Source organism: Daphnia carinata, chromosome 10, assembly GCF_022539665.2.
Source record: "Daphnia carinata strain CSIRO-1 chromosome 10, CSIRO_AGI_Dcar_HiC_V3, whole genome shotgun sequence".
NCBI lineage: Eukaryota > Metazoa > Arthropoda > Branchiopoda > Diplostraca > Daphniidae > Daphnia > Daphnia carinata.
The window spans coordinates 6,005,391-6,017,455 of record NC_081340.1 but is presented as its reverse complement, the minus strand read 5'-3'; the positions used below and the strand labels follow the sequence as shown (position 1 = coordinate 6,017,455).

The 12,065-nt window shown below is 38.5% G+C and overlaps 3 protein-coding genes and 1 long non-coding RNA gene across 4 annotated transcripts; 3 read left to right on the top strand and 1 right to left on the bottom strand.

Annotated features, from left to right (window-relative positions):
• The first annotated feature begins 619 nt into the window (after window positions 1–619).
• LOC130701238 (uncharacterized) lies at window positions 620–1,385 on the top strand. Its single transcript, XR_009003989.2, has 4 exons — window positions 620–721; window positions 808–968; window positions 1,038–1,227; window positions 1,289–1,385. It is a non-coding gene; the product is annotated as an uncharacterized LOC130701238 (long non-coding RNA).
• Window positions 1,386–2,766: 1,381 nt separating this feature from the next.
• LOC130701212 (solute carrier family 15 member 1-like) lies at window positions 2,767–6,468 on the top strand. The gene is made up of 16 exons (XM_057523170.2): window positions 2,767–2,869; window positions 2,912–2,977; window positions 3,250–3,293; window positions 3,371–3,449; window positions 3,521–3,662; window positions 3,724–3,807; window positions 3,877–4,151; window positions 4,229–4,311; window positions 4,384–4,551; window positions 4,616–4,861; window positions 4,924–5,300; window positions 5,386–5,559; window positions 5,636–5,744; window positions 5,806–5,934; window positions 6,025–6,132; window positions 6,198–6,468. Exons 1-16 carry the CDS (start codon window positions 2,830–2,832, stop codon window positions 6,414–6,416), a joined length of 2,343 nt encoding a protein of 780 aa, XP_057379153.1. The 5' UTR covers window positions 2,767–2,829; the 3' UTR covers window positions 6,417–6,468.
• Window positions 6,469–6,570: 102 nt separating this feature from the next.
• LOC130701223 (phosphotriesterase-related protein-like) lies at window positions 6,571–8,036 on the bottom strand. Its single transcript, XM_057523183.2, has 5 exons — window positions 7,913–8,036; window positions 7,313–7,822; window positions 7,089–7,253; window positions 6,808–7,025; window positions 6,571–6,733 (listed from the first exon to the last, which is right to left on the bottom strand). The coding sequence occupies exons 1-5, from the start codon at window positions 7,977–7,979 to the stop codon at window positions 6,599–6,601; spliced, it is 1,095 nt and encodes a 364-aa protein (XP_057379166.1). The 5' UTR covers window positions 7,980–8,036; the 3' UTR covers window positions 6,571–6,598.
• Window positions 8,037–8,092: 56 nt separating this feature from the next.
• On the top strand, window positions 8,093–11,821 carry LOC130701214 (N-alpha-acetyltransferase 35, NatC auxiliary subunit-like). Its single transcript, XM_057523171.2, has 12 exons — window positions 8,093–8,245; window positions 8,311–8,508; window positions 8,567–8,744; window positions 8,799–8,973; window positions 9,039–9,234; window positions 9,289–9,473; window positions 9,555–9,905; window positions 9,971–10,149; window positions 10,444–10,699; window positions 11,077–11,229; window positions 11,357–11,488; window positions 11,644–11,821. Exons 1-12 carry the CDS (start codon window positions 8,176–8,178, stop codon window positions 11,782–11,784), a joined length of 2,214 nt encoding a protein of 737 aa, XP_057379154.1. The 5' UTR covers window positions 8,093–8,175; the 3' UTR covers window positions 11,785–11,821.
• The last annotated feature ends 244 nt before the right edge of the window (window positions 11,822–12,065 follow it).

The following is a 12,065-nucleotide window of genomic DNA, read 5'->3' as shown; positions in this document are numbered from 1 at the left end:
GTATAAGCAAGTGTATACAAAAAATTGCATCTAGTAAAAAAAAAACAAATAATAAAACCAATCGGTGTTTTGTGTGAATATCTTGAGATATCAAAATTTTATTTTCGCAGCCTTCAGTAATCAACTGATGAAGGTGATTTATTCGCTGCGCATCGCTTGGCATACCAAATTGCCGGTTCAGTTGTTATGTGAGCACGGGGTTCCAAATTGATCAAACTCCAAGTATGATCCCATGGCAGGAAAGTCGAACAGATGGTCATCTCGTATGAGGGTAACTCGAATGGAAGAAGAATTCAAGCTGAAAATGAAGAAAAAGAAATCAAAGTACCCGATCGTTCTTTGTCCCCCATTAAACTAGACACAGCTGATGTATTTTTTTTATGTATGTGTCAGAGCAAAATGCGAGATATGGTCTAGTTAGGTACTCGCAATCCTCTTGTACTCATCTTTTATCACAATAAAATAACCAATATTGCGTAGTAAGATCGTGTCTGTTAACAAGGATAACCTCACATGTGCCCAGTTTTATGTGATCATTTGGTAGAGTGGCTAAACACGACTTGGCATAAAATTAAATAATTTGACTCCATGATTATAACCTGACACCGCTGTGGCTTTCTCGAGAGGTCTGCTACCTGTGGTCGTATGTGTCATAACGACCACGAGGCTGGCAATTTTTTGCCAGTTGAATTCCTTAATAGTTGCAAATTTCTCGAAAAAAGTATTGGGTATTATTTATCTACAATGAAATGCTAGAACTTTACTCATGTTATTACTTATCGTAATGTGGATTTTATTCTTGTCAAGGACATATCTGGACGTATGTAGAATGCAACTTGTTGAACCGGACTTGAAATAGCTTAGCTTGATATCGCTGGTTCTTACCATTTCACCCGTCAATCAGGTGACGTATGACTATGTTCCTATTCGAAAAATCGTTGAACCTGGACCATCATGATAAGAATGTGGTAATAAAAGCAAATAAAACAACAACATAAATTTATTCATTTAATGCCACTTGCGTTCTTTTTTTTCAGAAATTGAAATTCAAGATAAATTTTTTGCAAATCATTAGAAAATTTTGTCAGATTGCTCCTTCAATCAACTGGTGAACCATATTATCACCATTTGAACAAATGTTTGATTCTTCAAAGACAACAACCAACCTACATCATAAGATCTTGACGTTGAAATATTTTTCTCCAATTCTGGTTTCTATTTTGGCAAGTACTTATGTTTGAAAGTATAAATAAGTTATTTACAAAAACTCACATACAAATATTATAAGAGTAACATATCTGCAGAGTTGTATTAGTTATTGATGATTTTCATGAGCTATAGTGATACTGACAAAAGTTTGTGCATTTGACATTTGCAAAGGTCGCCATACCAAATTTCTTTCCAAAAACATAAGTAATTGCAGTTGGGTTTTAGGTTTTGTGTGTTAATTACTTGAAGGTGCCGCCCTAATCTAGAAGATTCGACAGGACGGTATTAGTCCTCACAAAAATCTACATTGGTGGTTCGAACCTTGTATCATAGCATTTGGCGGAAATCAATTCATCAGACGTGAGCCGGTTAGAGAGTTTGAAGCTCTCTTTTTGATCGTCTGTTTTTCAGATAATGCTGTGTCCCTACTTAAAACTGCTGATGACACCAATCTCACCCGAAATTTTTCTGCGCTTCGGGGAGGATCTCCTAATTGTTTATAAACTGTCCTCCGTGATGCACTTTCATTTCGGTAATATTATGGTAAAATAGGTATACTATTATTTTGTTAGTTTACGTAAAGTTAACGGTAAACTGTTGACTTATTAGCTGATTAACTGTATCAAACATTTAGGCGGAAGAGTTTTTCTTGTTCACTGACATCATGCGAATCGCAGTTATATCGCCTACGTGCCCGTAGTTCCCTGTGCAGTAAAGTGCAACATAATGGAGCTAAAAGAAAAACGGCTCGCAGCTAGCCATCATCATCTTACGACGATGTCAGTGACGCTGGATTAGCTAAAAATTTCGACCGAGTAAAAGCAAAAATTCTTTGCCGAGGTACTGTGCACGAATCCAAACATCATTAAATTGTTAGCCATGCTAGCATGCACTGTAGCATTGATAAAACACACGTGACTTTTCAAATAGGTCGAAAGTGGGAACCCAACACTGCGTTCCAAATCAAAACGGTGTTAAAATTTTGGTAGTGGTTTTTTGACCACATAATGTCAGTAAAAAACGATTGTTTTGACGTTTGCCAATTGTGACATTAATGTTGTCCTTGGCTGCCAGTATCCAGTTATTGTCGACACTGTAGACACTTCATTTTTGATGGGCAAGGCAACTTATCGCTGCTCTATTAGAAACTGTGGTTTCTGATCTTATTTAAAGATTAGACGTACTGGTCGACCAATTTGTTAAGATGCCACTTAATACTATTGGCTTCAACTTGGACTACAAGTTGCTTGCTCTGATAGCAGCCCATTCCATTCTTTTTGTGATGTAGAGGCTTCTTTCCTCTATAGTTTTCAAAGTACTTATAACTTGTCGAATAATTAGATTATAAAAGGAAACAGTCGTATGTTGGATTAAAGTAGTTGTACTATAGTGTCCGTGTTGTTATCACTCTTGTCGAGTTATGAAGGTGAGGGTAGCCAACCATCAAGTTTGTGTGTAAGAGGCAGAGTGTATTGGCTGTATTTCTCCTTATCTCGTTGTTTAGAGTCTCAAATATTTGATAAACGGCCAGCAAAACTTACTTTTCATTAATTGGTACGCTTGTTGAAGAGGGGTCTCTCCAGACGTGTTGGAGTCAGTGGGAGACAGACTCTTGTCATAATGAGCCGTAAATTCTCTACCTCCTCGACGGAGGGTGTACCTACAACTGTGGATTCTGTATCGACAACTACGGATGCTGTACCGACAACCACCGAAGCTGTCCTACTGCCGTACGAAGAGCCTAATTCACCAACAGCTACACTTGACCGTAACTATAATTTTTCTATTCCGTGTTCGATTCCTGTTTATACACGCGCTCAGTTTGAAAGGAATAGTTGCTAAATCAACTACTCTGCCCTCAGCAGCCATTAAACGGGTCGACATTCAGTTTAATATTTTAAAAAATCTTTAAATACTTAGTTTGAAACAGGTAGCCGTATCATTGTAGCGGCTATCACCGTGTGTTTTTCCCACATTATGATATGTTAAACGTAATGTATTCGACGTTGATTAAGCTGACGTGAAATTATTTGTCACTAGTTGAGAAACTACCCGTGGACGTTGAACAACCTGATAAGAATGTGGTAAGTGACTAATCGAGACAAAAACATGTAAATTTTCTGATAGACATTTGTGAAATTAATCAATATCTTTCTTATAGAAACTGAAATATCCGAAATCTGTGTTCTTCATCGTAACCAATGAATTCTGTGAAAGATTTAATTACTATGGCATGAGAAGTAAGTTAACTTTTTGCTCAACATATGTTCTAATCTAACAATGTTTAAAATGTTATAAAATTTGAATTTAGCCGTCTTGACACTCTACATGAAACAAATCCTTGATTTTTCCGAAGACAAAGCCACTGTCCTCTACCATACTTTTCTTATGTTATGTTATTTCACGCCGATTCCTGGTGCCATCTTGGCTGACACTTATCTCGGAAAATTCAAGTATGAAACCATAAAGCCAAATCTAATTTTTCGCTCGTAATTCGTTTTCTTCTATTCCAAGAACTATTGCGATCCTTTCATGCATCTATGCTTTCGGTAGCATCATGCTTGCTGTTGCAGCCATACCGAATTTCCTTCCGCAAACGTAATTAATAGTTTTGGCTTATAACTTTAATCAACTCATTTTTTATTTGGGTGGGGCTCACTATTCTAGCGGGTTTTCCATGACGGGCTTGCTCATTATTGCAATCGGTACCGGCGGGATCAAGCCTTGCGTTTCCGCTTTCGGAGGCGATCAATTTGTCCGTCCACAACAGGATAGACAACTTGAAGCATTCTTTTCCGTCTTCTACTTTTCTATTAATGCCGGATCATTGATTTCCACCTTTATAACACCCATCCTTCGCGAAGATGTCCAGTGCTTCGGGGACGAGACGTGCTATCCATTGGCTTTTGGTGTCCCTGCCATCCTTATGGTCGTCGCCGTCGGTATGTGACATATCTTTAAAAGAAAAACAAAATTAATGATATCTTTCTTCAATCTAAAAACTTACATTGATGTCTAGTAATCTTCATTGCTGGTAAACCATTGTACACTATTAAGAAACCAGAGGGCAACATCATGGGTGAATTCTTCAAGTGCATTGGCGTATGTATTGCCTAGAACGTTTAGTACTTTTGCAAATCAATTTTAATATGTTCTTTATGCATTTTGATGTAGCATGCTATCAGTCGCAGATTTAAGTCTAAGGGAGAGAAACACGATCATTGGTTGGATTATGCATTAGACAAATTTGACAAACAGCTGATAGAGGACGTCAAGCGAGTGTTGGCTGTTGGATTTGTTTTCATCCCGTTACCCGTCTTTTGGGCACTTTACGATCAGCAGGTAAATGAAATTTATTGATCGCATAAATTAAGTCTTTGATTTATTTGTGTAATTGTACATATAGGGTTCACGATGGACTTTCCAAGCGACACGAATGAATGGAGACTTGGGAGGTTTCGTGCTCAAGCCTGATCAGATGCAAATTGTTAATCCACTGCTCATTTTGCTACTGGTCCCACTTTTTGAAGCTGTGATCTATCCTTGTTTCAAAAAGAGCGGACTATTGACGCCACTTCGTCGAATCGGCTGTGGTCTTGTGTTATGTGGCCTTTCTTTTGTTATTTCTGGTTTCCTGGAGATCGCTCTTGAGGTAAAACCTTTTGCAAACGCATTTGCACTATTCAATTGCTAATATTTGTTTTCTACATTCAGCCGACATACGCGACAATACCCGCTGACGGTCGAATGCAGCTCAACTTCATCAACACTTTGCCTTGCCAAGTCACCGTTACGTATCGTGTCACAGACAAAAATGGAGATCTAGTTGTCAACGCAAACGAATATAAGTTTGTGCAAGATCTAGAAGCAGATAAGGATATCTTTGCCACTGCTTCCTTGGAAAACCCGGATTGTGGAAGTTATATCCAATTCACTGGTGGTTTTAATACAGGAGAAGTGAATCTAGGCAAAGGAAAAGGAACAAAAGGTTACTCGATCTTAATCACTGAACGCGAAAATAACTTAACAATAACTCGCGTGAACAACGAGGAGCAACTGGAAAAATCTGATACTGGAGACCCGTTCGTTGCGTAAGTACTACAGTTTGGTTGCCACTATTAGAGTAAGAAGATAAACCTGAACCCGCCAAGTATACTAGCTTTTGAAATATCGCAGATTTTTCGTGGACGACTATACGTTCGAAGAGCATGCTGGATCGAACATAAGGATACGACAGGAAAGCAAAAAGACGACTTACGAATATACTTACGTACTAAATGAAACGGCTGCAACGACACCGGAAATAAACTATATTGTTCAAACCGAGTACCAAAAGACTGAAATTGGAACGTAAGTTATTTCTAGTAATCTTCGATCACATTCTAGATTGAAAACCACTTTCGTTTTTCTTTTTTTTTTTTTTTAGGTACGAACTGTTTTACAATGAATCATTCATTGGACAAGTGGAAAATCTCATTCAAGGCGGAGTGTACAGAGTCGTGATCCAAAAGTCGCTAAACGAAACTGATTATTACGTAATTATTCTTTAACCTGATCAACTGTTCGATTTCTCTATCTAATTTCATTTATTCGCAGCACGTTATGACCGTAGAAGTAACACCCCCAAATAGCGTCAACATCCTCTGGCTACTGCCACAGTATTTTGTTGTTACAGTCGGTGAAGTCATGTTTTCGGTTACTGGGCTTTCGTTTTCATATTCTCAGGTAGGTCTATTTGTAATGGTAGATATACCGTGTGTAATGGAGTTATATATCAAGAGATGTAATATCGTTAATTCCTCACCTTCCATATAGGCACCCATTAGCATGAAATCAGTCATGCAGGCAATTTGGCATCTGGTCGACGCCTTTGGTAACTTGATTGACATCATTGTGATCCAATTCCAGTCTGACATGAGTCAAGTAAACCAATGTCAAGAAAAATTACTTCCTACCCAAACATGTGACGATCTTTTTTTGTATGTTAGGCGGATGAGTTTTTCTTATTCGCTGGTATCATGGGGATAGCAGTCATTTTTTTCATCGCTATGTCGTGGAATTATAAGTACGTCGAAGACGAGCAAAAGGAAAAAGAGGACGAAAAGAAACGCCTTTCCGTGAATGACAAAACTGATTCATCGTCATCGTCTTCCGATGAAGAAGGTGACGAAAAAAAAGGGGAAGAGAATAAGGCATTTTCAGAATAAATGTTAAATTTCCTTGTATGGAAAAATATATGAATAAAATAGATGACAACTAGTGATCACATTTCACATGCAAACTATATATTATCGCATCGAACTAGTGTGATTCAGATAAATGATATTTAAGTGTTTGAATAGCCAATAATAACTTTCTATAAACTAACAAAAGTTAAATTAAAAGCGCATCATAGGTAAGTTAGCCACCGGGAAGGATTCTTAACTAAAATCTTGTCTAATGCGTCATCTTCTATGCCTCTTTCACGCATTTTAGGCACAATGTTCTCCAAGATATGGCTATAACCGTGGCCTCCAAATTTAGCCTGCAAATAGGTTTGAAGTTAAAACAGTATAAGCAAGTGTAAAAAATTTTTATCCAATAAAAAAAAGGTGAAACCAATCGGTGTTTTGTGTGGATATCTTGAGATATCAAAATTTTATCCTCATAGCCTTCAGTAATCAACTGATGCAGACGACGTATTCGCTGAGCATCACTTGGCATATCAAATTGCCGGTTCAGTTGATAATGTGAGCATTCGATACCAAATAGGTCAAACTCCAAGTATGATCCCATGGTAGCAAAATCGAACAGGTCGTCGCCTCGTATGAGGGTTCCTAGCATGCGTTTGGTTTAAGTTGCAACATCAAAGGTATTGAGTAACGCAAAATATACTGTACTATCTAAATGGCACAGAGACACTTGATTCGCTCTCCCTCCGGCTTCAAGAAAACAACGAAGAATCTGGCCAGGTGATGCTGGATCTCTTCCAGGATGGATGGACACTGGGCACTTGAGCTCGGTTTGTACTACTGCAGCTGCTTCCAAAACACGTTTTTCAAAACCTGACAGAACTGTATGGTGAACAATGAGTTCATTAAATAGCAAAATGATGATTTAATACTATGAAGGGGGTACGAGCAGCCTATTTCTCCGATTAATCCGCATCGAACTTCACGGGCTTCCATACATCCTTCTAGCTGTTCTATTCGCATTACTTCTGCTAATTGTTCAACAGGCTTTTCAAAAAGCTTGTAATTTTGAGCTGCTGCTACATAATATCCAGTTCCAGCAATGATGTTGACACCTGTGAGTTTACTCAAATCAAACAGGAACTGAGCCTTCCGAGAAATTCCATGGGTTGTGCATTCTACAATAGAATTCCCGCCAATTGACTGATAATGCTTCATTTCATCTATAATGGCTTTTTCACACTCAATATCATTTAGCTGGAGATTTGGTTGATGGCTGTATGGATTATATCGGATCCACCCCAAAGTTTCCATAGAGAATGGCATAATGGATTTTTGTAGGTCTGCTTCAACAGGCTTCACAAAAGCCACATCGAAATTCATGGACAAATGCTCATGGACCATCGTTTTTCCAAGAGCTGAAGGAGGTAGAATTCCTGTGACTTTTGGCGAAATACTTATTAAATCATTCTTTAAACTTAACAGTCAGTGAATTCAAAGAAAATATAACCATGGTTTTTGGTTTCACCTACCTGATTGAATATTCCCAGAAAAGGATGAATGATCAGAATTGGATGTATTTTTGGCGGTAATTTCCATTTCGGAGTTCCTCGTTCCGCCTTTTGACGTTCAAAATCAACATAAACACAGCATACGCCGGAAAAGTCCACGTAGTTCGACAAAACTCGCTAGATGGCTGATCAGCTGAGGGGAATTTTACAGGACATTATCGGAAGAGGGAAGGAAGTATTTTGCTTTTTCCATTATTTTATTCCACGATATTTTGGGATTGAAAATGGCCCGTCCTCCCGAAGTTGTATATTCTTGGAGGGATATCACTAGTGATTTTAAAGCTTCAGTTAAGGGTGAATTTGAAAAATTATTTCTGCCATGATTTGTCAGACTTTAACCCCCACATGTTCCTACTTAGATTTGGAATTGGGAGAATTAGCCCATGATGACTTATTTGGCTTATTTGAAGCCATGTCTGCAATTGAAATGATGGACCCAAAAATGGATGCTGGAATGCACCAGATAACAAATGGAAGTAAAAAAATTCTTAACTTTGATCAAGCTGTGAAGGCTGGGAAACTTGAATTGAAGAAAGTCAATAATGATCAGTTCATAGGTAAACAAACTACTATGAACTTTTCAGTGTTTCAATTAATTTTTTTTTTGTATTTCAGGTATTGTCGATAACAGTATAGCCTGCCTAGTCACATGGCTGGAAGGTCATTCTTTAGCTCAAACAGTGTTCATTAATCTTTATGCACAACATCCTCAAAAAATTGAAGACCGCAATGTGAAGGCCTTCATCACCCTTTTTCTGAAAGTAGTTGATCTCATCAAAGACTACATTAATCAGTAAGTGTTGAGAAGCTGCAATCTTTTCGGCAATCTCATCATAGTTTGTCTTAGAGCATCTGTGTTTGAAGAGGAAGATTTTCAGCCATTAGTTTATGGATTCAGACTTGCATCTGAGATCCCAGAACTGAAAGCCTTAGCATTAATTAAAGAAAGTGAAGAAGATCTGATGAAAGAAATAAAAAATTCTGTTTCTTCAGCATCTGCTGAGGGATCCCATGAACTGAAAGTATACTTGCACATTTACTGTGGTAGTATCTTGTGATTGATTAACAATTATTTTTTGTAATACAGGAAATAAGTGCCGTGCACACAAGATTAAGATTTTTCCGGCATTTCTATCAATTATTGTTGAAATTTAATCGTCGAGAATCGTCAGCTACAACAGTTAATGCCCATTCGCTGATTGAAGAAATCCTCAAGTCTACGCACGTGTGCCGTGAAGCCTTAAACTCATGTTTGCAGACTATCTCCCTTGGTTCTGGATATGGTATTGGCTTTAAGAATTTTTTCCCTATCTCTGAATATTAACTCTATTCAAAAGGTGCTGAAGAAATTGAAATCATGGGATTTGAGCCTCAAGTTAATCAGAGACTTCTTCCTCCAACGTTTCCAAGATATACCCAACTTCGTTCACGGGCTGAAGCCATCAACAATTTGATTCAGTTAATGGATCGCTTGAAAGCAATGTGCAAAATAAAAGAACATACGAATTTTCACGCTGCTTTGGTATTTAAAGAAAAAATCTTTCGTTCTTTATTAACCAACATTATATGTTAACATTTACGTTTTTTTTTAAATTTTGTTAAGGACTTTTTCTACAACATCGGTCGACAGCGTCCCCCACCTTGTGTCTTGTCACGCTCTTTGTTGCAGCTTCTTTATATTCCACTCTGTAACCGTGTCTTTGGCCAACAACCCCTGACCGAAGTTCTCCAGGAAGCGGCGCGGTCTTTCATCGCACCACCTGCATTGACGGGAGGCCTTGGTCTGGTCACTGGCACTCCTCAACACGCCCAAGTTCAAGAGTGTGTTGACCAACTGTTCCAACAGTGTGTACGACCGATGGGATCCTTGATACAAATTGCTGGCCATAATTTAGCACGCCAGAGGGATAAATTTGGGCACATTTTGCAAGATCTAGCTACGCTTCAAGAAGAGGTAATATAGCGGTTGATTATTAAGAAAATTGAACGTTATTAACATTTATTATGTTGCACGGGAAGGCCGATAAAGTGGATGCGTATCTCCACACGATCTCCCTACAAACGGATAGCGGTCGCTCTCATTTGGCCTGTCTCGGCACCTGGGTCTTGTTACACACGCTTCGGACTATGATTCAATACTTGTTCTCGGGATTCGAACTCTCTCTCTACAGTATCTACGAATACCATTACATTTTCTGGTATGTACGATTCACTGAATGAATAATCTCATCTAAGACTATGTCTTAGCTAGAAATTGGTATTTTCCAAAAATGGAATTAGTTTTAATTTCCTTTCTCTGTCTTACCTTAATTGTTTCTATTATTTAGTATTATTTTATTTTAAAAAATAATTTCTACAGAGTTATAAATGTAGGATGGACAAACCAACGGTTAGAAACTACCATTGCTAGTGGCGTTGTTTTAGTCATATTTGTGGGTTAGAATGCATCTTGATCTAAGAGTCGTCATTGTTTGTCTTTCTCCTTCTCTTAGGTATCTCTACGAGTTTCTCTATGGATGGTTGATATCGGCTTACAACAGAGCCGATTCGTTTCTGACGGAACATCAGTCTATGGCTGAATATCTGAAAAGTAAAGGGAAAGGACCGGGCGCGACTAACAAGAAAGGAGGTCAGAGTGGCAACGGCAAAAGCAAGAAGAAAAAGGAACGCGCAGCAAATGCGCGACCCTATGCCAAAGAAATTGCTTATTGCCAAGCTGTACAGAGTATGTGCGGCGGCTATTATAAGGTTAAACGATAGAGCTAACTCACCGTCCCCATTTCCATTTGTCCAGCTTTTTTTTTTTTTTTTTTTTTTTTTAAATCTACCCGTCTGCCTTAAAAGGACCCCCATAACTTTTGCGCTTGTCCGTAAGCTGCAGATGTTCCCACTTAGGTTTTCTTTTTCTTCTTTAAAAAGAAACATAATAAACAAACAAATGTAAGTTGGTTTAGTGTACAGTTACATGTACCCCGTGCGTGACCCAGTCTGTTTTGGCTTTAATCTTTGGTTGTTATTTTTTGCGTTTGCTAAGAGGTGAAGGAATCCAGCTGTGCTTTGTGGGTAGCTGAAATCGTGAAATTCAATTTTTTTTTTTTTATGTGAATGTTGTTACGCTTTTTTAGGCGATGGTCGCCATGGATTTGGAGGGAAAGATTCGGCGCCCCCGGACCGAATTTGACGACGAGCGCGTCCGTTATGAGCACCGTTTTGCTCCACTGGGCCAGGTGTCAACACCGCCTCTTGTTCCATACGTGCAGTTCAAGGAAATGACTAAAGTAAGTGGCTCTGAGAAATGCTATAATAATCATAAATGAACCAAAGTAAAACAAAAACAAAAAAAAGTATGTCTCAAACTGTTTCTAACGGTTTTTTCTATCCCATATCCACATGATCGATTGACAGCTGGAGTTCAACGCCACGGACGAGAATGATAAAGCATCACATGCGTCTAATCTCTACGCAACAGCTTGCAGACATTTCCACCATGCGGCAACGATTTTGACAGCTTTGACTGGCCAATCAAATGATGAAAACGTACGTGAGCTGTTTTACAGTTTTCTTTTTTCCATTAGATAAAAAAAATCTAAAAGACAATAACGGATATATTTTTTCTCCTACAATTTGTTTATTTGCTTTTATTTTATTTCATTATGTATGTGTGAATTTTTGTTTTCGTGTTTTTAATCCAGGTGTTATCGTTGATCCGCGTCTGTAAAACGAACTGTGTCGTCATGCGATTGTTGGCTGGTGGGCATCGCCGCGAAGGAGCATCCGCGCCGCAATTCGACTTTACCGTTCATCCGCACTTACCCATTGTCAAAGTAACCTAGCCGAGAGAAGTATGAAAATAAAGAGGAAGAAGAGCGATCCCAGTCCCATGTATCGTTTTGACATGCCTTCATGTGAAGTGGTACGTTACAATTCAAATTGCATCCATTTAAAACAAAACAAAACCCACACAACAACAAAATACATTTTTTGTTGGCTAACAATGTGACTAGCCTCCCAGCTGCCAATCAAGCGATGAAATTGAGACAAACATGTTTTCTGAGAGAAACAAGAAGCAAGACGTGTTGCACGAAAGTGTCACGTCATTTTTCCTTGTAATCGA

Coding starts and splice junctions, on each gene's coding strand:
- LOC130701212 (XM_057523170.2), top strand. CDS start 2,830: ATGAGCCGTAAATTCTCTACCTCCTCGACGGAGGGTGTAC. Junction 4,152..4,228: donor CCTTATGGTCGTCGCCGTCG/GTATGTGACATA, acceptor ATTGATGTCTAG/TAATCTTCATTGCTGGTAAA. Junction 4,552..4,615: donor GGGCACTTTACGATCAGCAG/GTAAATGAAATT, acceptor TTGTACATATAG/GGTTCACGATGGACTTTCCA.
- LOC130701223 (XM_057523183.2), bottom strand. CDS start 7,979: ATGGAAATTACCGCCAAAAATACATCCAATTCTGATCATTCATCCTTT. Junction 7,823..7,912: donor TTCTGGGAATATTCAATCAG/GTAGGTGAAACC, acceptor TTTCGCCAAAAG/TCACAGGAATTCTACCTCCT. Junction 6,734..6,807: donor TCCACACAAAACACCGATTG/GTTTCACCTTTT, acceptor ACCTATTTGCAG/GCTAAATTTGGAGGCCACGG.
- LOC130701214 (XM_057523171.2), top strand. CDS start 8,176: ATGGCCCGTCCTCCCGAAGTTGTATATTCTTGGAGGGATATCACTAGT. Junction 9,474..9,554: donor CGAATTTTCACGCTGCTTTG/GTATTTAAAGAA, acceptor AATTTTGTTAAG/GACTTTTTCTACAACATCGG. Junction 11,489..11,643: donor GCCAATCAAATGATGAAAAC/GTACGTGAGCTG, acceptor TTTTTAATCCAG/GTGTTATCGTTGATCCGCGT.